Genomic DNA, 22,050 nt, shown 5'->3' on the forward strand with positions numbered 1-22,050 from the left:
CTGGATGCAGTGTTTAGTAAGCACTCATTCCTTCTTGACTGACTGCTTACTATGTACAAAGCTCCAGACGCCTTGGTGACGACAGAAATCATTTAGTCTTTGCCCCTGAGGTGCTTATGTTCTAGTAGGTTCATGAAATTATTAGTTTGTAGTTAGTATGTATGCATGTATATATACAGATACATATATATACTTTTTTTTGGTACCGGGGATCGAACTTGGGTCCTTGCGCTTGTGCAGCAGGCAGCGAAAACACTAAGCTAAATCCCTGGCCCTACAGATATATTTTTATGGTGCTGGGAATTGAATTCAGGTCCTCAGTGTGCTAGGCAAGTACTCTTTGTCACTGAACTACACTCTCAGCCCTTTATTCAGCATTTTAAAAAAGAAATGTAGTAGATCTCAAAGTGTGTCACACATAGTAATGATGTCTCATTTTGCAAAGATTTGTTTCAATTCGTAAACTTATGTGCAATGGATTGTGATATAAAATTTTTTTTCAGGTATCATGAATTGAACTCAGGACCTTGTGCTTCCCAGGCAGGTGTGGCACCACTGAGTTGCATCCCTAGCCCATAGAAAAATTTTTTAATGTGCTTTGGGACCAAAAAGTTTTAGAAAATTTTGAAAAGAAAACTTCTTGGCATACATGATTACTCCAAACAACTTTGCTAAAAAGTAAGGAAGGCTTAGTACTTAGATTGCAGGGTTGTAGAAGGTTATTATCAGACAAGAGACTAAAATGGTAAGACCAGGCCTTGGATGCCCAGCTAAGAAGTATGTGGTGGTTGAGAAGATGGCAAGAGTCTTTTGTTTAGGGAAGCAAATATATTAAGTTTTTTAAATACTTAATATATTTATCTGGTTGAAAACCCAAGAAGTACTTGTGTAGCATTGTCTGAGTTACTTTGTCATTGCTGGGACAAAATACCTGACACCCACAAGTTAAGGCGGAAAGGTTTATTTTAGCTCACAGTTTGCAGAGGTTTCAATCTGTAGTTGGTTGGCTCCAAGACAGGGTGGCATGGCAGAGGAAACACAGTCCATAGCATGGCAGGCAAGAGGCAGAGAGTCTTCCTTCTTTCCCTTTGTATTCCATCCAGACTGCAGGCCTATTGGTTGGTGCCACCCACACGCAGGGTGGGCCTTCTCTCTTCAGTAAATCCATCACCCACATCCAGAACTATGCTCAGCCAGTTAGTGGACTAATCCAGCATCACACATCCATGATCCACTCACTCCCAAATCCCCCACCTATCAGCTCATGAGGCTTTGGAGAGGGGCATCTAGATACAAGCCATAACAAGCATGTAGTGAAAAAGTCTCGCCTCTGCCCTGTCTTTCAGTCCCCTAGCTAGTTTTCCGCTGAGGAACATTATTAGTTTTTTTAGTATCTTTCCAGAAATGTTTCATGTATGTAAAAATAATTATATATGTTTGTATTCATTGGTCCCATTTTTTACATAAGTGAAAATGGATCATGAACCATCCAGTTCTATCCTTTGCCTTTCACTTACACCTATTATGACATTTATCCATAACAATATGTACATGCAAAGTACTTGATGGAAGATTATTGAGGAAGGAAGATTTGGTTTGTGTCACTATGTAGTATTTGATGCTAAATTAGAGAAATAGAGTGTTCCCTTTGAATTTGACCCAGAACTCATCTTGATGTTCCTGCCTTTCTTGCCTCAAACTATTTTTGGATACTGAGGATGGATCTCAGGGCCTTATGCCTGCTAGGCAAGCACTGTACCACGGAGCCCATCTTATACTTCTTGAACCACCTTCCATTTAAACACTGATGAAGACCTAGCTTACATCTCACTATTCTTACTAGTTTTTTTGTCCATTTTCCTCTGGGTCTTTGTAACTGACTCTTTACTCCTGTCCAGAAAAATTTTCCTGACTTACAGTTCCCTAAAGGCCAGATTAAGGGCCTCATGTCTTTGCTTATCCCTACTTCAGCACCTAGCATAATATTATAATTGCATATTTTTCTGGTCAGTTTTCTCAAACTATTAGGTGAATAACAGTTGCAGATATATTTGTTTTTGCTTTGGTTTTTGAGACAGGGTCTTCTTTTGTACTTCAGGCTGCCCTTGAACTCACTATGTAGACCAAGCTGAACTTGAGTTCATGGTGATTCTCCTGCCTCAGCCTCCCAGGTGCTAGGATTATAGGAGTGTGTCACCATGCCTGGCTAAACATTACTTTTTTTTTGGTACTGGGGATCGAACTCAGGACCTTGCACTTGGGAGTCAGGTGCTGTGCCACTGAGCTAAATCCCCGGTCCCAAACATTACTTTTTGAATACTTAATATATCTGCTTTACAAGACCAAAATGTATTAAAGAACTAATGGATACATGACCACATGATTACTTTCAAACACTAAGGAGAGTCAAGAAGTCAGAATTTATCAAATAATGAATAGTTTCACTTAATGATAAATCAGTGTGGTATGATTGGTGCAAGTCCTTTTGTTTGTTTTTTTAACATTTTCGTATTTTATTGGTACGTTTTAGGTATACAATATAATGACATTCATCATTGGAAATTTGCACCATTAAATAATCTCTTGGTTCTTATTTTTCCCCCTTCCTCTGCCCGACCTTCAACCCCTCCAACCCTCCCTATTTACAAAGACTTTGTTTCCATTTTTCCATTTTCTCATACTAATTCCATTCCCTTCTTTCCTTTCCCCTACCTCTCCCACTTCCCCTGCCCCTTTGCCCCTTTTCGTCCTATTTCACATTATCTATTATACCTTTTAGTCCTTATTTACACTTTCAGTTTTTTACATTAGAGAAACAATTCGGTATTTACACATGTGTGTCCTATTTATTTCACTTAAGAGTATCGCCTCAATGTGCATCCATTTAGCTATAAATGCTTCTAATTTCTCGTTTTTTATGGCTGAGTAGTACTCCACTTTATAAAAAAAACCCACGTTTTCTTTATCCAGTCTCCAGTTGATGGGCAATTGGGCTGCTTCCAAGTTTTAGCTATTAAAAATTGTGCTGCTATGAACATGGGTGCACATATATCTCTGTGGTATGATTCTTTTAATTCTTTCAGGAAGATACCGAGCAGGGGAATAGCTGGATCAAATGGGACTTCCAGTCCTATTTCCTTGAGGTATCTCCATACTGATTTCCACAGTGGTTGCACCAGTCTACACCCCCACCAGCAGTGGAGCAGTGTTCCTCTTTCCTCACACCCCTGCCAGCATTTGTTATTGGTTGATTTCTTGATAGGATCCATTCTTTCTGGGGTGAGGTGGAATCTCAGTGTTGTTTTCATCTGCATCCTGTGAATGACCAGTGATGTTGAACATTTTTTTATATGTTTATTTGGCATTTCTACTTCTTTGTCTGAGAAATATGTCTGTTCATTTCAGATGTCCATTTTTGGATTGGGTCTTCAAATTTGGGAGGTCTGATTTTTTAAAAATTCTTTATAGATTCTAGATAGTAGACCTTTCTTTGAGGAGCAGCAGGTGAAAATTTTTTCCCACATTGTGGGTTGTCTATTCACACTGCTGGTGGATTCTCGTGCTGTGCCGAAGCTTTTCCTTTTTTTTTTTTGGTACTGGGGATCAAACTCGGGTCCTTGCGCTTGCGCAGCAGGTGGCAAAACAACTGAGTTGAATCCCTGGCCCAGAAGCTTTTTAATAAGAAGAGATCCCAGTTGTTGATTATGTGTGCTAGTTTACGGGCAACTGAGGTTTTGTTCATAAAAACTTTTCCTACACCAATGTCTTCAAGAGTTTTACCTAACCTCTGTTCCAGCCAATTCAGCGTTTCTGTTTTAATATTTAGATCTTTAATCCATTTCTATTTTAGTTTAGTGCATGGTGAGAGATATAGGTCTAGTTTTAATCTTTGGCAAGTTGAAACCCAATTTTTCCACCACCATTTATGAAAGAGGCTATCGTTCCTCCAGTGAGGGTGTTTGGCTCCTTTGTCAAAGATGAGGTGGCTGAGTATGTCTGGAGTTGTTTCTGCATCTTCTAATCTGTTCCACTGGTCCTCAGGTCTGTTTCTTTGCCAGTACCATGCTGTTTTTATCACAATAGCTTTGTAGTATAGATTCAAGTTGGGGGTTGTGATACCCCCTGCCATGTCTCTGTTACCTAGAATTGCTTTTGCTATTCTAGATCTCTTCTTGTTCCAAATGAATTTTTGGATTGTTTTCTCAAGATCCTTGAAGTATGCTGCTGGGATTTCAATTGGGATTGCACTGAATCTATATAGCAGTTTTAGAAGTATGGCCATTTTCACTGTGTTGATCCTTCCTACCCAGGAGCAGGGGATGTCTTTCCATTTTCTGATACCATCTTCAATCTCTCTTTTAAGAGTGCCTTAATTTTCAGAGAAGAGGTCTTTGATTTCTTTTGTTGACCTGATTCCTAGGTACTTCAGTTTTTTGGATGCTACTGTTGAAGGAATTGTTTGCCGTATTTCTTTCTCAGTGAGTCTGTTGTTCATGTACAGAAAATCTATTGATTTCTGTGTGTTGACCTTGTATCCAGCTACTTTACTGAATTTGGTTATTAAGTCTAGAAGACTTTTGGTGGAGTTCTTGGAGTCTTCTATATAGAGTATCATGTCATCTGCAAATAACGACAATTTGAATTCTTCATTTCCTATCTTTATTCCTTTTATTTCTTTCTCTTGTCTAATTGCCATGGCTGATGTTTCCAAAACTATACTGAACAGGAGTGGTGATAATGGACATCCTTGTCTTGTTCCTGATTTCAGCGTGAAAGATTTCAGTTTTTGACCATTCAGTATGATATTGGCTGTAGATTTTCCATAGATGGCTTTTATCAGATTGAGGTAGAGACCATGTATTTCAATTTTTTGTAGGGTTTTTATCGTGAATGAGTGTTGGATTTTGTCAGATGCTTTTTATGCATCTATTGAAATGATCATATGTTTTTTGTCCTTGGCTCTATTGATATAGTGTATTACATTGATTGATTTGCATATGTTGAAACATCCCTGCATCTTTGGGTAAATCCCACTTGGTCAGGGTGTATGATCTTCTTCATGATCATCTGCATTCTATTTGCCAGTATTTTATTAAGGATTTTTGCATCTATGTTCATGAGTGAGATTGGCCTATAGTTCTCTTTTTTGGTTGGGTCTTTCTCTGCTTTGGGGATCAAAGTAATGCTTGCTTCCAGGAATGAATTTGGGAGTATTGCTTCCTTTTCAGTTTCATTGAAGAGTTTAAACAGTAGTGGCAGTAGTTCTTCTCTAAATTTCTTGTAGAATTTGGCAGGGAAACCATCAGGACACGGGCTTTTCTTAGTTGGTAAGTTTTTAATTATGCTTTCAGTTTCATTGATTGATATTGGGTTGTTTAGAATTTTTAGGTCTTCTTCATTCAACTTTGGTAATTCATACGTATCTAGGAATCTGTCCATTTCTTCTGTGTTGTCCATCTTATTGGCGTATAGGTTCTGGAAGTAGGTATTGATGATCATCTGGATTTCTGCTGGGTCTGTTGTAATTTCACCCTTTTCATTCCTAATTGCATGGATTTGGGCCTTTTCTTTCCTTTTTCTGACAAGGTTGTCTAAAAGTTTGTCAATTTTGTTGATTCTTTTGAGGCCGGCGCCGGAATCACTGAGCTAAACCCCCGGGCCGCCCTGTTGATTCTTTCGAAGAACCAACTCTTGGCTTCATTGATTTTTTTGTATCGTTCTCTTAGTCTCCATTGCATTGATTTCTCCTCTGATCTTTACAATTTCCTCCCTTGTATGAGCTTTGAGTTTGTCCTGCTTTTCTTTTTCTAGAAGCTTGAGGTTCAGCATCAGGTTGTTATTTGAGCTCGTTCTGTTTTCCTAATATGAGTATTCACTGCCATGAATTTCCCTCATAAGACTGCTTTCATTGTGTCCCATAGATTCCGATATGTTGTATTGTCCCTGTCCTTTAATTAAAGAAACTGTCAGTTTTCTTCTTTAATTTCCTCTGTGACCCATTGGTTATTCAGAAGTGTGTTGTTCAATTTCCATGTGTTTATGAAATGTTTGGTACAAGTCCTTTTGGATTCACTGGCAGCTGAGGCAATTGAGAACTCATTGGAAGAAATGGGACCTAGTGTGGATGTGTCTTGTGTGAGAAGATAAATACATATGTCACAATAAATAGGTCATGAATAAATAGATATGTCACTTATGGGAGAAAGGAGAGCACAGCTGAAGGAAATAGGATAAGCAGGATTTAGAGAACTTCTGGAAGTGGGAAAAGCAAAGAAGATGCAGTATACTCTTTTAAGTCATGTGACAGAATCTATGCAGGAAAATGAAAAATGCTGAGAAAATGGGTCAGGCATTCAAAAAGAACATTGAAATACAATGAGTGGAATACTGAAGGAGGGAGGACAGTCCGTAGAGGACCAGTGTGAACAGAAAGGCACATAAAATAAATATTAACATACCCTTAGGCATTTGTGGCCTAACCCCAGATCTCATGGAATGTGGCCAGAGGAGACTCAGCTTTCCTATTCCTCCAGAGCTGCTGAATCTAATTGGCTTGCTGTTTCCTGATGAGATGTAGTGACTTCCCTCCAGTGGTATAAGTAGGTTCCTTTAACCTTGCTTTCCATTTGCTAATTTATTTACAGGACACGCGCACTGAGAATGTGACATCCAACTATATATGTATTTATAAAATTCATCTCCAGCCAACAAAACTTGGATGCCCCCTCTAGAATCCATTTTAATGGGATTTTTTTTCTTCTGTTGTGGTGCAAAAGGAATCTTGGTATTATACTTGTTATTCCCAGTTGGAATTGTAGATTATATCAGAGTTCACCAGAGATTTACCATGCTTGTTTTAAATTTGAAAGATTTTGATACGTGTAACTCACTGAAATCTAAAGCTTGTTCTTTTGGGACTTGAGTATGATAGAAGACCAATTCAGCTATCACTTCATTTTAAAAATGCAGTCATTTCTTTTGTAATTAATGTTTATTCAGTTGTGCAAATTTTAAAACTTCTATACACTGAAGAGTTGGAGAAGTTTTCTTGGTATTTAATTATACCATACTTGTTTTAATACTGTTAGCAATAATTTCTGCTTTGTTCTATTTCTGAAAACCCAAGGAAGTATAAATAAGGTTTAATTCATTTGAGGTAGGAGTGCCTGATCCATCTGACACATAAACAATTGGTGAAATTATTTTTAAACTTGAGATGGAATTCTGCTTGTGAAAATAGTTAACATTTTCTTTTTTTTTTGGTACTGGGGATCGAACTCGGGACCTTGCACTTGCGAGGCAGGCGGGGAACCACTGACTTAAATCCCCGGCCCCAACATTTTCAATAATATATATGTAGCAGTTGTTACAAATTGATTATCCTCACAGAGTGGAACTTGGCTTGATTCCTTCCCTCCTTAACCTATACAGCAATAATAAATATATTAACTTATTTTTTTATGTAGTACATTGGTCATGAAAAAGTGTACCCCCCCACATATCTATCTATCTATCTATCTATCTATCTATCTATATATATATATATATTTTGCCATTTTAGCTTGTGTCTTAAACGGATGAATAACCCATTTTAATGACCTGATGTGGCAGAAATATCAAAATAATGGGAATTTATGTAAATAACTGAGAAGCAACCCTTCCATCCTCTTTCTAAGAAAGTGTATGTTTAATCTTTCAGGCTGTAGAAAATCTCTGTTCTTACAAGATTTCTGCGAACTTGTATAAACAACTGAGACAGATTTGTGAAGATCATATCAAAGCACAAATTCACCAATTCAGAGAATATCCTTTTTAAAAAAGCCTTACATTTTTATCTTCTTCCTCCCTCCAGGACCCAGCTTAAAGTAGAATGCATGTGTTTTGTGGATTTGTTATTTTTGTCCTTTGTGTTTCTAAAGTAAGAGACAAATTTTAGACTTTTCAGCTTTAATTAGAGTCCAAATCTACATGTCATGTATTCATGTAAATAAAATTTCTTTGTGTTTACTCTTTTGTCCTAACAAATTTCCATTTGAGGAAAGATAATCTGAGGGAAATCATAAATTGAAAGTATAGTGCTCAATTATATTTAAGACTTGTTCTTAAATGTGTTGTTTAGTGGGATCTAAACTTTTTCTGCCAATTAAGAAATTGCATTTTCTTCAATAGTTATTACTGAGTTTCATTTCATGTATAGTATATTCCATATATAAGACAAATGGTGTCTTACATTGCATATATTACTTGTATTAAGTGCTTTATCTTTAACATATATCTCATGGATTCATTGGATAGTGTTCTCTTTCTAAACAAGATCAATAGATGCTGGCAAAACCATTGTAGACAAATGGTAAGCTGGAAAATGTATCATCTTTCAGCCAAACATTGTCAGAAAATTTTTTTCAAGTATAGGAATGTTAATTTTTTTGGTTATGTTTTGTTTTATTTTGTGGTACTAAAGTTTGAACTCAGGGAGCATTGAACTACAACTCCCACCCCACCCCCTTTTTATTATTTATTTTGAGACAAAGTCTCCTTAAAATTGCCTAGGCAGAACTTAAACTTGTGATCTTCCTGCCTCAGCCTCCTGAATAGCTGGGATTCCTAGTGTGTATCACCACTTCTCGCAGGAATGTTATTTTTAAAAGGTTTATGATGGGGAGACTACCTTAATAAACTGGAAACTAACTTTGGTTGAGTTTTAAAATTTTAAACCTGCAAATTTAAGGTAAGCCAACATTTTAAAGTGACTTATATCTTAGAGTCATATTTATTTTTGTCACAGCTAAACAAAATTATTGCATTAAAAAGTTATATTTTATCTCTCAGTCTGGGGGTGGTGGTTCTGGGAATTGAACTTAGAACCTCATGCATGCTAGGTAAGTACTTCATTTCTGAGTTACATCCCCAGCAAGTCTTGATGGCTCCCCACTCACTGTATGATTACTTGTGAAGATACCTGATGGTATTTTAGTTTGTTCAAATCACCTTTTCCCTTCTCCCAAGTCTAGTATTAGTTTATTCTTTATATTCTGCAAATTACAGTGTTAAAATACATTGCCTCCTGTATGGCTAGAGGCAGTGCCCCCCCCCAAATGCCACAGGTACAATTTAATGTAGCTTCATCCCTAAGTGCTATTACTAAAGAAGAATTGTATGGGTTTTCCCTTGATTCCTTGTTTTTATTTTGAGTTATTTCTCGAGTAGCAAAGAAGTCAGAGGACCATTTTGAGTATCTCTTTTCTAGAAACCACTCAAAATAAGACAACAGAATAGCTTAATGAAAATAGTATGGGCATCTTCTCAAGTAGATGTATTTATGTGCATGTTGCATCCTACTAATCTAGTGTAAAACCCTTCAGTTTTCTTCTTATTTTATCAAAAGTAAACATTTTGGTTTCACAAAGTATAAAAATGATTTACTTTTTCTTTTTCATTGACAGATCATGATCAGAAGCATTTTTTTGTTTCTGGATAGAACTTACGTTCTTCAGAATTCAATGCTACCCTCCATTTGGTAAGGATGTGAGAAAAATAATTATAAGTATTATGAAGATTTGTTACGTAACGGAGGAGGGGGAGGGAGAAGGGAAGGAAGGGACAAGAAAAAAAGTGAAAATAGAAGGAAAAAATGGAAACAAAGTTTCTGTATATAGGGAGGGGAAAGGGCTTTATGGGGGAATGGGATAAAATAATTTATTAAAATTTATTAAAATAAGATTTGTTATAAATCATAGTCTTAAGCTACTGAAAGATCAAGTAGTACTGTGAATATTCTGAAAATTCACATTTGGCTTCTAGCCTTTTATGGCAAGTTTACCTACTCAATTATATTTTACCTGTGCTGATATTAAAGGTAACTAACTTTCCCTGGGCATATTTTTGTTAGGCAAAATGATTAAAGTGTGCTCTAGAGTATCTATAAGTGAATCATTTTGCTGATCATCAAGAGTTTACTCATTTTTGCTGAGCATGATGATACACCTCTGTTATCCCAGGAGGCAGGAGGCTTAGGCAGGAGGATTGCCTTGAGTTTGAGGCCAGCCTGAGCCACGTAGTGAGTTCAAGGCCAGCCTGAACTACACAATTTTGACCCTGTCTCAAAAAATATTTTACTTATTTTCTTTAAACAATGTTATGGAAAATTCTGCATACACAGAAATAGAATAGTGAATTCTTCCTCACTATGTATCTGGCATATATCTATAGCAGTGATCATTGTTCACTGATTTTGGAGTACTGAAGCTAGTTAATATATGACCAAATAAGCTTTCAGTACCAGTACAGTGAAAATTATTTCATATACTGGAACTAATTTTATCTCCTGATTTGACCAAGGAAGAAACCTAACAGGAGATAATACAGTAAATCTTAGTTATGGAGGAAGACAGGTGTTCAGCTTCAGTTTTCATTAAAGATAGAATGAGTTTCTTGTATGCTTTTATGTGTGGATTTTATCCTTTTACAATTGGTGCTTCAAAGCCTGGAGCTCTAATTAATATGAGGTAAGAAGTAAGGCTCTTCAGAAGCAGTATTGTCAATTAATTTAGATTATATGTTTTATATTTTAGGGACATGGGACTGGAGTTATTTAGGGCTCATATTATAAGTGATCAGAAAGTCCAGAATAAGACAATTGATGGCATCCTTCTCTTGATTGAGAGGGAAAGGAATGGTGAAGCAATTGATAGAAGTTTACTCCGAAGTCTTTTAAGCATGCTTTCTGATTTGCAAGTAAGTTACTTTGCTACCTATAGAGCTGATTGCCATCCCTAGTTTGATAATTAAAAAACACATTCATGGCGCTGTTCAAATAGAAGACGTCAACAAATATTTATTAAGTAAATGAACTCCTTAATTTTCCCCTTCTCCAGATTTATCAAGATTCTTTTGAACAACGATTTTTGGAAGAAACTAACCGGCTCTATGCAGCTGAAGGCCAAAAGTTAATGCAAGAAAGAGAGGTATTTAAAATTCATGATTAATAAATCCACTATCTCTTACAATAAACCTTACTTTGTAGAACATAAACTTCCCTTTGTATTTATCTTCCCAATATTATGATGCTCTTCTCTCACTTAGGTGCTCCTTTCTTTTCTTTCTTCTTAAAGGCCAGAATTCTGGATCATAAACTCTACCTATAATTTTACATATGATTCAACCCTGTCACATTTGACAGGGCTACTCCCAGGATCTTTTGGACTTGACATTTTCTGAATGATTTATGGGGAGGAAAACAATAATATAAAAACTATCTTTGTAGGTTCCTGAATATCTTCATCATGTTAACAAACGTCTAGATGAAGAAGCAGACAGACTTATTACTTACTTAGATCAGACTACCCAGTAAGTATTACATGTTCAGCCTAATAGTCTTAAAATGTTGTTAAATCATTTACAACACTTAAGGCATATTAATAGCTATTTTCAGGTATTATTTAGACTTTGATGATTGTTTTCATAATGCAGACTTCAAGTTATTCTCACCCCCCCCAAAGTTATTCTTTTCCCTAGCTAATTAGATTTATTCAAGGATTTGACTATGGGTTGTGTGTTCAGGACATAATTTTAAAATAGTATTAGAGGCTGATGCGATCTTAATCTTTAGGCTGATTAAAATTCAATGGGTGTTCATAGGAGAAACTGTTTCTATACTTTCCTAAATATTACCAACCAAGGTGTCCCTGTAAGCAGCATAAATAACTTCTTTACTTTCCTAATAAAAGTAGAAAAACTTCGAAAAAGCTAGCCACAGCAAGACCATGGAGACATTTATTTCATGATGTAAATCAAATTCTGAAATGCACACTATTTTTCTTCTAGGCATAAAGTAGAATAATTTTGAGCATTATTAAATTTTTACATAGGATAAGAATATTAAAGCTAACATAAAATGAGCTATTTGATATTATCCTCAGAGGCATAACATTTTTTGGAACGTCAAATTCAGTAATTCTAAACTTTTTCCTCGTAGGAAATCATTAATTGCTACTGTAGAAAAACAACTTCTAGGTGAACATTTAACAGCAATTCTTCAAAAAGGTAATTGGCAATTTGTAATAAGAGATTACTTTAGGTAGTGGCAAACTAGTAAAGAAGTTTTTTTTAATATTGCCATTTTAAAATCTTGATAAGCATGTGGCTGCATTTCTGAGGATAGACACAACCCTTTCCTCCTATATATCATAGTAAACTTTATGGAAGTGCCAGTTTCCTTAACTGAAAGATACAGGAACTGAGAAAAGACATCTACTGGCACAATAAAGAAACTGAGTTGGGGGGATGGCTAGGAATATAGCTCAGTGGTAGAGTGCTTATGTAATATGAGCAAGGCCCTGGGTTCATCCCAAAAAGAAAAAAGAGAAATAATGGAAATTGAGGATTTCTTTTCTTTTTTCTGTGGCACTGGGGATTGAACCCATGGCCTTCATACTGAGCTATATCCCCAGCCCTTTTTTATTTTTTATTTTGAGGCAGGGTCTCACTAACTTGCTCAGGGTGGGCTCGAACTTTCAATCATCCTGGTTCAGCCTCCCAGAATGCTGGGATTACAGGCTGTGCCACCATGCCTGGCTTAAAATGGATATACTTAGAACTTTAATGCAGTTCCATTATTTCATTCAGAAAATCAAATACAATAGAGCCTCATTTAAACTTGACCTATGTATGTGTGACTTTTGATTTATTGCCACCAAGGAGTTCCTGTAAGCAGCATAGATAACTTCTTTATCTGATGTATCATAGACCATATTCAGTACTCTGTGAAGTACAACTATGTATACTAATGGTATACATAATATGAATATTATATATGTGAGGTATTTAAAATGTATATTTGTGTAAACCAATTTTTATAAATTGCTTTGTAATCTGATCTACCACATAAATGGCATAAATACCAGTGATAGTGAACCTTTTAGACGTTTCAATGATACAAACAGCCTGCTGAGGTATGCATGCCATTGGTTCACTGCACTTGGCTTTTACAGTCAACTTTTTATATCATCAACAAAAGTAGCTATATTTAGTTTTCACCCAGAAAGATCGTTGTCTATTTGGGTTTAGGTCAAAGGAAATCTACATTACAACTCATATATAGACTACTCATACATAGTTCAAGCCAGTAGCAAAATAATTTTAAAATTTACTAAAATATCTGACCTTTTTTTGTTTGCTATATCTTAATGCCAAAATGTTTCAAAATTCAGGTTTAAATAACCTCCTTGATGAGAACCGAATTCAAGATTTATCTCTCCTGTATCAGCTCTTCAGCAGAGTTCGAGGTGGAGTTCAGGTTCTCTTGCAACAGTGGATTGAATACATAAAGGTATTAATAATTTACCTGTGACATCTCTCTCATGGTTTATGATCTGTATAGCCAGACTAAGCACCAGCAAGCATTTGTTGTTACATCTACATTTTTTTTAAGAGTAAGAAAATTTATTGGTGAATAGGAATGTGAAATAAGATTAGCTCCTGTGGGGAAACAAAAAAAAGATTAGCTCCTGAGACAGAAGGGGTCCCAAATAGGTTGCCCGACATTTTTATTAAGTAAGGAAAACTTGAATTAAAAAAAAAAATGTAACAAGAATTTTGAGGATTCACCCTGAGAATGATAGCTGTGTGGCAAATCAGCAATAAAACCTGATTGATACCTCATGTGATTTCTAGTTCCAAAACTTAAAGGAGTGAATTTGGAAAGAGTACTTTTCTTTGAATTCATAATTTCTTTCCTTTCTTCAGTTTTACATTGGAACTAGATTGCCTTTGTTTTTGTAAATAAATTTAATTTTATCCCATTCCCCGCTCAAACCTCCTCCCCTCCCTATGTACAAAAGATTTAGCTCTATTTTTTCTTTCTGCTTTTACTTTTCTTCTTGTCCCTTCCTTTCTCCCTCCCTCCTCCCTTGTTCCCCTTCCCATTTGATTGAACACTTTCTTCCCATTTCCCAACATCCATTATACATTTTAGTCCTTATTTCCACATTTGGTTTCTCACACCAGAGCAATAATGTGGTATTTAAACATATATGTCCAGTTTATTTCACTTAGGAGTGTGGTCTCAAGGTCCATCCATTTAGCCATAAATGTCTGAAGCTCATCCTTCTTTATGGCAGAGTAGTACTCCAGTAGTACCACTCTTCTTTATCCATTCATCTGTTTATGGGGATTTGGGCAGTTTCCAAGATTTAGCTATTTCAAGCTGTGCCACTATAAACATGGGTGTGTATATATCACTGTGATATGATGCTTTTAATTCTCTCAGGAAGATACCAAGAAGAGGTATAGCTGGGTCAAATAGGACCACCTCTAGTTTAGTTTTTTGAGAAATCTCCACACTGATTTCCACAGTGATTGCACCAGTCTGCACTCTCACCAACAGTGGAGCAGGGTTCCTTTTTCCCCACAGCCCCTCCAGCATTTGTTGTTGATTGATTTCTTGATAGCAGCCATTCTTTCTGGAGTGAAATGGCCATTTTTTAAGGAAATCAAAGCTGACTTCTCTAAAAATAAGGAAAAGCTGGGTGTGGTAGCCCACACCTATAATCCCAGCACTCTGGGAGGCTGAGGCAGGAGGATTCCAAGTACAGCCCAGTCTGAGCAATTTATTTTTTTTTATTTTGTGTGTGTGTTTCAAAATGCTTTTTATGTTTAGCTCACTGTGCATAATAGGAAAGTGACGAGTTTCTGAGCACTACACTAAGCATGGATCTAAGCTGTAGTGAGTTTTTAGAATAAGAATTGTACCTTCTCACCAGGAATGTTATTTCTTGGAAGCTATTTTTCACGGGTGTAAGTGAGGCTTTAAACTTCCCAAGACCTCCCCATAGCTGCACACCCTGTCACATATTGTATGATATGAAAGGCATGTACTGTGCTGCACATCTTTAAACACAAAGAAAAAATACACAACAGATACAGAAGGAGGATTACTCAAAACATATATATATAGATGAAGAACGATACTCCAGTTTGAGAAGTAGAACTAGGTATTGCCAACTCCAGGTCCAGGTCAAGAATTTAGGACCTCAATTCAGAAGTATCATATGATATCAAGGGAAAATAATAGGTGGTCTTGAATAAAAAGGTAGTGTTAGATGGCTATAGCTCCCGAAGAAGCCTCAGGATTGTTAGGGACGCTCTGGATGTGAGATCAGTAGGGGGCCCGTTCTCTAGTTTTCAAGTTCTGAAATACTGGTTTCGAGTCTCAGCAGCAGCGTTTTCTTCCGTGACTTGTCTTCACATTCTAGTCTTGCAAATATACAATGACATTAAACGGTGCCTTAGGATTCTGCGCAGCCTGAGCAATTTAGTGAGACCTTGTCTCAAAATTAAAAAGGGGCTGAGGTTATTGATCGGTGTGAAGGCCCTAGGTTCAATCCCAAGCACTACAGATAAATAAATAAATGAGAGAGAAAGATCTAGAAGGTTCTAAAAATACTCTGTTAGGATATTGTGTATGTACTGGTCATTCCTTACTAGTTTTGTGATTATAGATGAATGGTGTCAGTTTGACTTTTAACACTATGTTATCATTTCTTCACTTCAAAAGCAGTCTTAATATTTTAGGATCTTTAAATGCATATGCCAAGTTAAAATGTGATTTTGCTATTGTTTTCGTTGTAGATAATCAAGTCCTGTAAAATGTGGCAATTTTTGTTTTTAGGCATTTGGGAGCACTATTGTTATTAATCCCGAAAAAGATAAGACTATGGTTCAAGAATTGCTAGATTTTAAAGATAAAGTTGACCATATAATTGATATCTGCTTTCTGAAGAATGAAAAATTTATCAATGCTATGAAAGAAGCGTTTGAAACATTCATTAACAAAAGACCAAATAAACCTGCTGAACTTATAGGTATGTTTCCAATCGTTTTTCCTATTCTTTAATTTTGTCTTTTTTATTCAGACACTCTCAGTCTGAACTTTTGACAAGGTTGTACTATACCAGCACCTCATTTATTAAGGGTTGCTTAGCTGGTAATACCATGTCTGAAAAGTGTCAGTATGGATGGGGATTTAAGAAAGTCCTTCAGGCTAGGCACAGTGGTGCACGCCTGTAATTCTAGCATTCTGGGAGGCTGAGTGAGAAGGATTACAATTTTAACCCAACCTCGGTGATTTAGTGACTTAGACCATATCTCAAAAAAAAAGCAAAGAAAAAAGAAAAAGGCCTAGGGAGCTCAGTGTAAAGGCCTTGGCTCAGACTTCAGTATTGAAGGGGAAAAAAGTCCTTTCAGATAAAGAATGTTTCAAAGCCCATATGCCACATGTTTTCTTTGTAAGACAAAATATTGGACCCTATTTATCCATAGTAAGTTTGATTATCTGATTTCCAAGCCTACAGTGACTTAGAAATGAGGCAGATTATTAGTTCTATAGGCTTACAATTAGGATTACAATAAAGGGCAGGATGAAATTACTGTTGCCAGTGAAAAAGGAAAACGTCCAGCATGAAAATCAAATTAACTGGGCACATTTAGTGTACAGATGTGGCATGTACTGCAGTGCCTCTCAGGTTTTCCCACTCATGTACTCGTTAATGTCAGAGGAGAGGAACCCTAAAAAGGTCTTGGGTCCTCTGCCAAAAGGATTAAATTTTGTTGAAGTCTATTTATCTTTGAAAGTTTTACAAATTTTGCCTTCTATTCTACAGTATATCTGATTTATTTTAATAGGAAAGTATCTAAGAATGGTTTTCATCAGTATAAAATGGAAACTCCAGAAGATGCCTCATGTCTTTCAGCAGCTTTGATTATCCTCACACAGGGCTATGCGTAGCCACATTCCATTTTAACAAACACCTTTATAGCGGAGACAACACTCAATCTGAAGTCAGAAGACTTGAGCTTGAGTTCAGACTGCTGTTTATTAGCTGGGTGGCATTGAACTTGATCTCCCTAACTTTGGAGACTTAAAAAAAATCTATATATCTATCTATATCTGTATCTCTGAAGCACTGAAAAACTCAGTATCTGTCACTTCTGTTTGGGTATATATAGTGCCCAGTACCTTGTAGATACCCATGATCATTAAACAACAAACTTTCCTCACATTTTAGCTAAGTATGTAGATTCAAAACTTCGTGCAGGCAACAAAGAAGCTACAGATGAAGAACTTGAGAAAATGTTGGATAAAATTATGATCATATTTAGATTTATCTATGGTAAGTATTTATTGCCCTTTTTAATATTTTCTTTTACGTTGGGCATAGTGGTGCACACCTGTAATCCCAGCACTTGGGAGGTTGAGGTAGAATAATCACCATGAGTTCGACGCCAGCCTGGGCTATGTACTGAGTTTAAGGCCAGTCTGAACTACATAGTGAGACTCTGTCTGAAAACAAAGCAAACAAACAAACAAAAAAAGTGGTTGTCTTTTGAGATAAAGCACTCACAGAAAAACTAACAAGTATATGTAACCTAGAGGAACTACTTGGGAATTAGAGGTTTAAGATTGTATTTAATTCATTAGGGATACTTAAGAGAATGTTACTTAATTACTTTGTACTTTTTGTTTTGTTTGGTTTGGTTTGTTTGTTTGTTTTTTGTACCAGGGATTGAAGTCAGGATCTTGCATTTGCCATGCAGGCACTGTGCCACTGAGCTAAATCCCCAGCATTGCTTTGTACTTTGACTTTTCCACTATTAAAAGCCTGAACTTCTGCTACTTGTTTTATTCTCTTGAATTTTGGCTCTAAAGCCGCCAGGTGACTAAAACTTTTCTGAAGAAAGGTTAATGTGCTGTTAATTCTTTACAGAAAAGAACTTTTGAAATGTCTGGTACAGATATATAGACTCCAGTGTTCTAGGATTTAAACAAATGTGGATAAAATGTGTAAAGTAAAACAACTTGTAATAATGCTGATTGACTTTAAAAGCCATTTTGTCAGAACTTTAATTGGAATATTATGAGTTTTGTATTTTTTATTTAATATAGGCAAGGATGTTTTTGAGGCCTTCTATAAGAAAGATTTAGCCAAGCGCTTGTTAGTTGGGAAGAGTGCATCTGTAGATGCTGAAAAGTCAATGCTGTCCAAACTTAAACATGGTATGTTGTCATTCTCTTTTCCTTTTCTTTGATTTCTGAGGGGGAAATGGTAGTTCAATTTTTACTTTGTAAATGACTGTCTCTTTTGTCAGTCATTTTATGTACATGTGATGAATTAGCAGGGCATGCATTCTTATAAATAGTTACAGATCATGTGTCATGCTAAAGTAAGTTTTGTGTTTTGTGTTTCCCATTTAAAATTCTTTGTTTTTAACTGCCTTAAAATATTATAAATGTGTAAAAATCTTTAATAGAATGTGGAGCTGCTTTCACCAGCAAACTTGAAGGAATGTTTAAAGACATGGAACTTTCTAAAGACATCATGATTCAGTTCAAACAGGTAAAAGTGAGTTAAACTCTTACTTAAATTCTTTAAACTTAAATATATTTAGTTATCTCCTTGTGGCAGTTTGTACTGAAGAGGATATATAGAAACATTTATTTGTTGTAAATGCTTCATAGCAACTTAAATGATATTCAGAGTAGAAGAGAAAGAGCACCAGTGAAATGTAAGTATATTTGACCTACTTTAGGATTGATTGATTGATTGATTGATTGATTGATTGATTTGGTACCAGGAACTGAACTCAGGTCCTTATGCTTGCAAGGCAGGCGGTGGAACCACTGAGCAAAATCCCTGGCCCTAGGATTTATTCTTAATAAACGCCCAAAATAACGCAGAAATAGAAATAAAATGTACTGAACTGAAGACAGCACCAGAAGAGCTAGTTAGACAGTGGGATCAGTTTTCCTCAGCTTCTGATCACTTGGTGATTTGCACGTCCAGAGCTCGAAATGAGGACAGAGGAGAGGCAGGAGTGTTTGTATGAAGCCTTTGGGGACATTGGGAATGAAAAGCTAGGTGAAAAGTTGTTTTGAAATATTTAAGAACATAGCTGGGTGCTTTGGTGGGCACTTGTAGTCCTAGCACTCCGCAGGCTGAGGTAGGGAGATCACACAAGCCCAGTACTTTGACACCAGCCTGGGCAACATAGTGAAGCCCTGTCTTAAAAAACACAATTATAGGTGATAAAGAAAATTAGATTCTTCTCTCGGTGATTTAAGAATGAGTTCCTCACGCCAATATATTGATAAAGTAGAAAATGGAAAGTGAAAGACTCAGACTCTGATTAGGGTCAGTAGGATCACATATTTTATAGTAGCTACAAAATAAGGGTTGTCTGTTTGCCCTTTCCTCCTTTTCCTCCTTTCCTACTAAATAACACCCCTTGTAGACAGGCACTGGAGCAGGTAAAAAACAGGAAACTCAGGCTGGCTGGTAGGGTGAGGAATGGGGGTTGCTGCAAGGTGTTTCAAGTGACATAGGGGTTTCCAAAGGTTTGGACTGTATGGGGTATTGGGGAAAGAATGGAGAAAAGATCCTTTAACAGCCCAGTTATATGTAAGGAATTGAGTCAATAATGCCTAGAATGATGTCATGAGATTCTTGTGTGCCATTGTATCAAAATACTAATCTGTGTACTTTTCTGGTGCATTTTGTGTAGGCTTCATTTAAAGTCCTTTTTGTCTTTTTTTTTTTTTTTTTTTTTTTTTTTTTTTTTTTTTTTTTTTTTTTTGTCTTTTGACACAGGGTCTCACTATGTAATTCAGGCTGGTCTTGAACTCACTATGTAGTCCTGGCTGGCCTTGAACTTGTGGTGATCCTCCTGCTCCAGCCTCCTGAGTGCTGAGATTACAGGCATGCACCATCATGCCCAGCTTTGAAGTCCTTTTAATAGTTGCTTATAATTTCAAGATAGTCTGTATCTGCATGTGTTTTCATAATGAATAACTTCTAAATGAGTCATTATGACATGAAATGTATATAGCTTGATTTAAAGATCTCAGTGTATGTGTTAATCTTATTATAGTATATGCAGAATCAGAATGTACCTGGGAATATTGAATTAACTGTGAATATCCTGACAATGGGTTATTGGCCAACATACGTGCCTATGGAAGTTCATTTGCCACCAGAGGTAAGATTTACTGTTTAGGACCTTAGTAATAGGCATATAAATAATAATTCTTTTTTATCATTTAAGCAACAAATACCAGGTTTTTAATATTTTATTCTTCTACTATAATTTCCAATTTCAATTTAGTACTTAACAAATGAAACCAGGTTTCTAGATTGAGTGCTAATTTCCCCAACTATTCTTTCCTTTTCCCGAATTATACCTCTCAGTCTCCCTAGTGGTCAAAAATTCTTCTCACACGTATTTTACCTGGAAGCAGGATTGCTAAATGATGGCAGCTTGAGTAAATCCATCCTAACTCTTGGGAAAATGTCTAGCCCAGGGCCAAAGCATAGAAAAGAGGCTAAGGCCAGAGAGGAGGAGATATCTAGAGTCTTCTGTGGAGATGATCATGGGAGCCCAGGGATTTGATTTTCCACAGTAGAAAAGAAGAAAAGAGGCAGAGACAGAACTTTAAAAAAGGTTCACATTTGACAGGTGATAGGAAGAGGAACCTGCGAAGGAAACCTGTGTAGAAGCAGCAGCAATGTAAAGTCACCAGTGTAGTACAGAGGAATAAAAGCCACTGAAGGTGACTTATTTCATAAAAGGAGATGATTAAATAGTGCGAGAGATCAAAGGGTATAAAGACTGACAAAGGCTATTAAATTTGGTATTTGGGAGATCATCACCTTACATCAAAGTAATTGGTGGATCTACTGGATATAGTCTTTAAAACTTAAGAATTTGGTATACATGCAGTAAGTATAAAAAGTAATGAGTGTGGTATTGGATATAGTGCTTAAATAAACCTTATTTTATTTACTTTAGATGGTAAAACTTCAGGAAATTTTCAAGACATTTTATCTAGGCAAACATAGTGGCAGGAAACTTCAGTGGCAATCAACCCTAGGACACTGTGTGCTAAAAGCAGAATTTAAAGAGGTAAGTGGATATTCTTTTCTTTTTTTGAGACAGGGTCTCACTATGCAGTTTAGGCTGGCCTTGAGCTATGTAGCCCATGTTGGCCTTGAGCTCATGGCAATTCTCCTGCCTCAGCCTCCCCAGTGCTGGGATTATAGAAAGTGGATATTCTTAAGAATTAGTTTTCATCTTTTTTTTTTGGTACTGGGGATCGAACTCGGGTCCTTGTGCTTGTGCAGTAGGCAGCGAAACCACTGAGCTAAATCCCTGGCCCAGTTTTCATCTTTAATATTGAGGTTGTAACTCTTTACATGAAGGTTCAAGCTGTTGTGCATGACAGTAGTGATCACTTGTCACAGTTTTTCACAGGTTTGTGTATATGTATTTTATGATTGTGGTCTTTTCCACAATTGGTTTGCCCATTCTATAAAATCTAAAACAATAACCCCTTTCCCCCACCTTTCCTCAACCTGTGGGTGCAGAATTCACACTGCCACTTCTTGACAGGAATCTTCTTGTTGCTGGGAGCTAAAGAATAGAGTGGGAGTTGAGAACAGTGCCCATATCTAATTTCAAAAAGCTCCTGCAGCTTTTTGTGACTAATCTGAATCAAACAAGTCAAAAATGCATTTGAAAGAATGAAATTTTTGCTACTTGTGATGAGTATCTGTAATGACATAGGGCCGAATTATTAACAGTACTTTGTTGTTCTGTTTTAATTATAAGGCTTTAAAAAGATCTGTTAAAAGGTCAACTAATCCTCCTTATTTTTAGTAGGACACTCCTAACCTCTACACCAAAATATACTGTATTACCACCTCAAGTAGTTTTTTTCTGGATAATGTTAATCTGTGTTTCTAAACCCACTAATTGAAAAATATTTTTCTTGTGAGAGAATTATTATTTGATTAATTTTTTTAGGTGTTTAAAAAAAAAGATAGCTGAACACTGCTGTTTCTCCAACAGGGTAAAAAAGAACTCCAGGTCTCTCTTTTTCAAACACTGGTGCTGCTTATGTTTAATGAGGGAGAGGAGTTCAGTTTAGAAGAGATCAAGCAAGCTACTGGAATAGGTTTGTATTGAATCATTCATGTCACAAGCATTATTATGTGCATA

At 36.4% G+C, this 22,050-nt stretch overlaps 1 protein-coding gene across 11 annotated transcripts in view; it reads left to right on the plus strand.

Moving 5' to 3' along the window:
• The window catches only part of Cul4b (cullin 4B), a 140,467-nt gene that overhangs the window by 105,418 nt on the left and 12,999 nt on the right, over positions 1-22,050 (plus strand). For 9 of the 11 annotated variants that reach the window (XM_021252008.2, XM_087199805.1, XM_021252006.2 and 6 more), the window contains 15 exons: positions 7,700-7,803; positions 8,281-8,350; positions 9,444-9,517; positions 10,572-10,734; positions 10,875-10,964; positions 11,264-11,346; positions 11,975-12,042; positions 13,209-13,327; positions 15,668-15,860; positions 17,064-17,168; positions 17,942-18,052; positions 18,307-18,398; positions 19,924-20,031; positions 20,842-20,955; positions 21,901-22,006. In XM_021252008.2, the coding sequence (XP_021107667.1) occupies positions 7,700-7,803; positions 8,281-8,350; positions 9,444-9,517; positions 10,572-10,734; positions 10,875-10,964; positions 11,264-11,346; positions 11,975-12,042; positions 13,209-13,327; positions 15,668-15,860; positions 17,064-17,168; positions 17,942-18,052; positions 18,307-18,398; positions 19,924-20,031; positions 20,842-20,955; positions 21,901-22,006 (1,600 nt within the window). The remainder of the gene's footprint in view (positions 1-7,699; positions 7,804-8,280; positions 8,351-9,443; positions 9,518-10,571; positions 10,735-10,874; positions 10,965-11,263; positions 11,347-11,974; positions 12,043-13,208; positions 13,328-15,667; positions 15,861-17,063; positions 17,169-17,941; positions 18,053-18,306; positions 18,399-19,923; positions 20,032-20,841; positions 20,956-21,900; positions 22,007-22,050) is intronic. The other 2 variants (XM_004874603.3, XM_087199808.1) reach the window with 1 other exon arrangement.

Source organism: Heterocephalus glaber, unplaced genomic scaffold (assembly GCF_053883595.1).
Source record: "Heterocephalus glaber isolate CG9 unplaced genomic scaffold, H.glaber_assembly_v1.0 deba00001729, whole genome shotgun sequence".
In the NCBI taxonomy this organism is placed as follows: Eukaryota; Metazoa; Chordata; class Mammalia; order Rodentia; family Bathyergidae; genus Heterocephalus; species Heterocephalus glaber.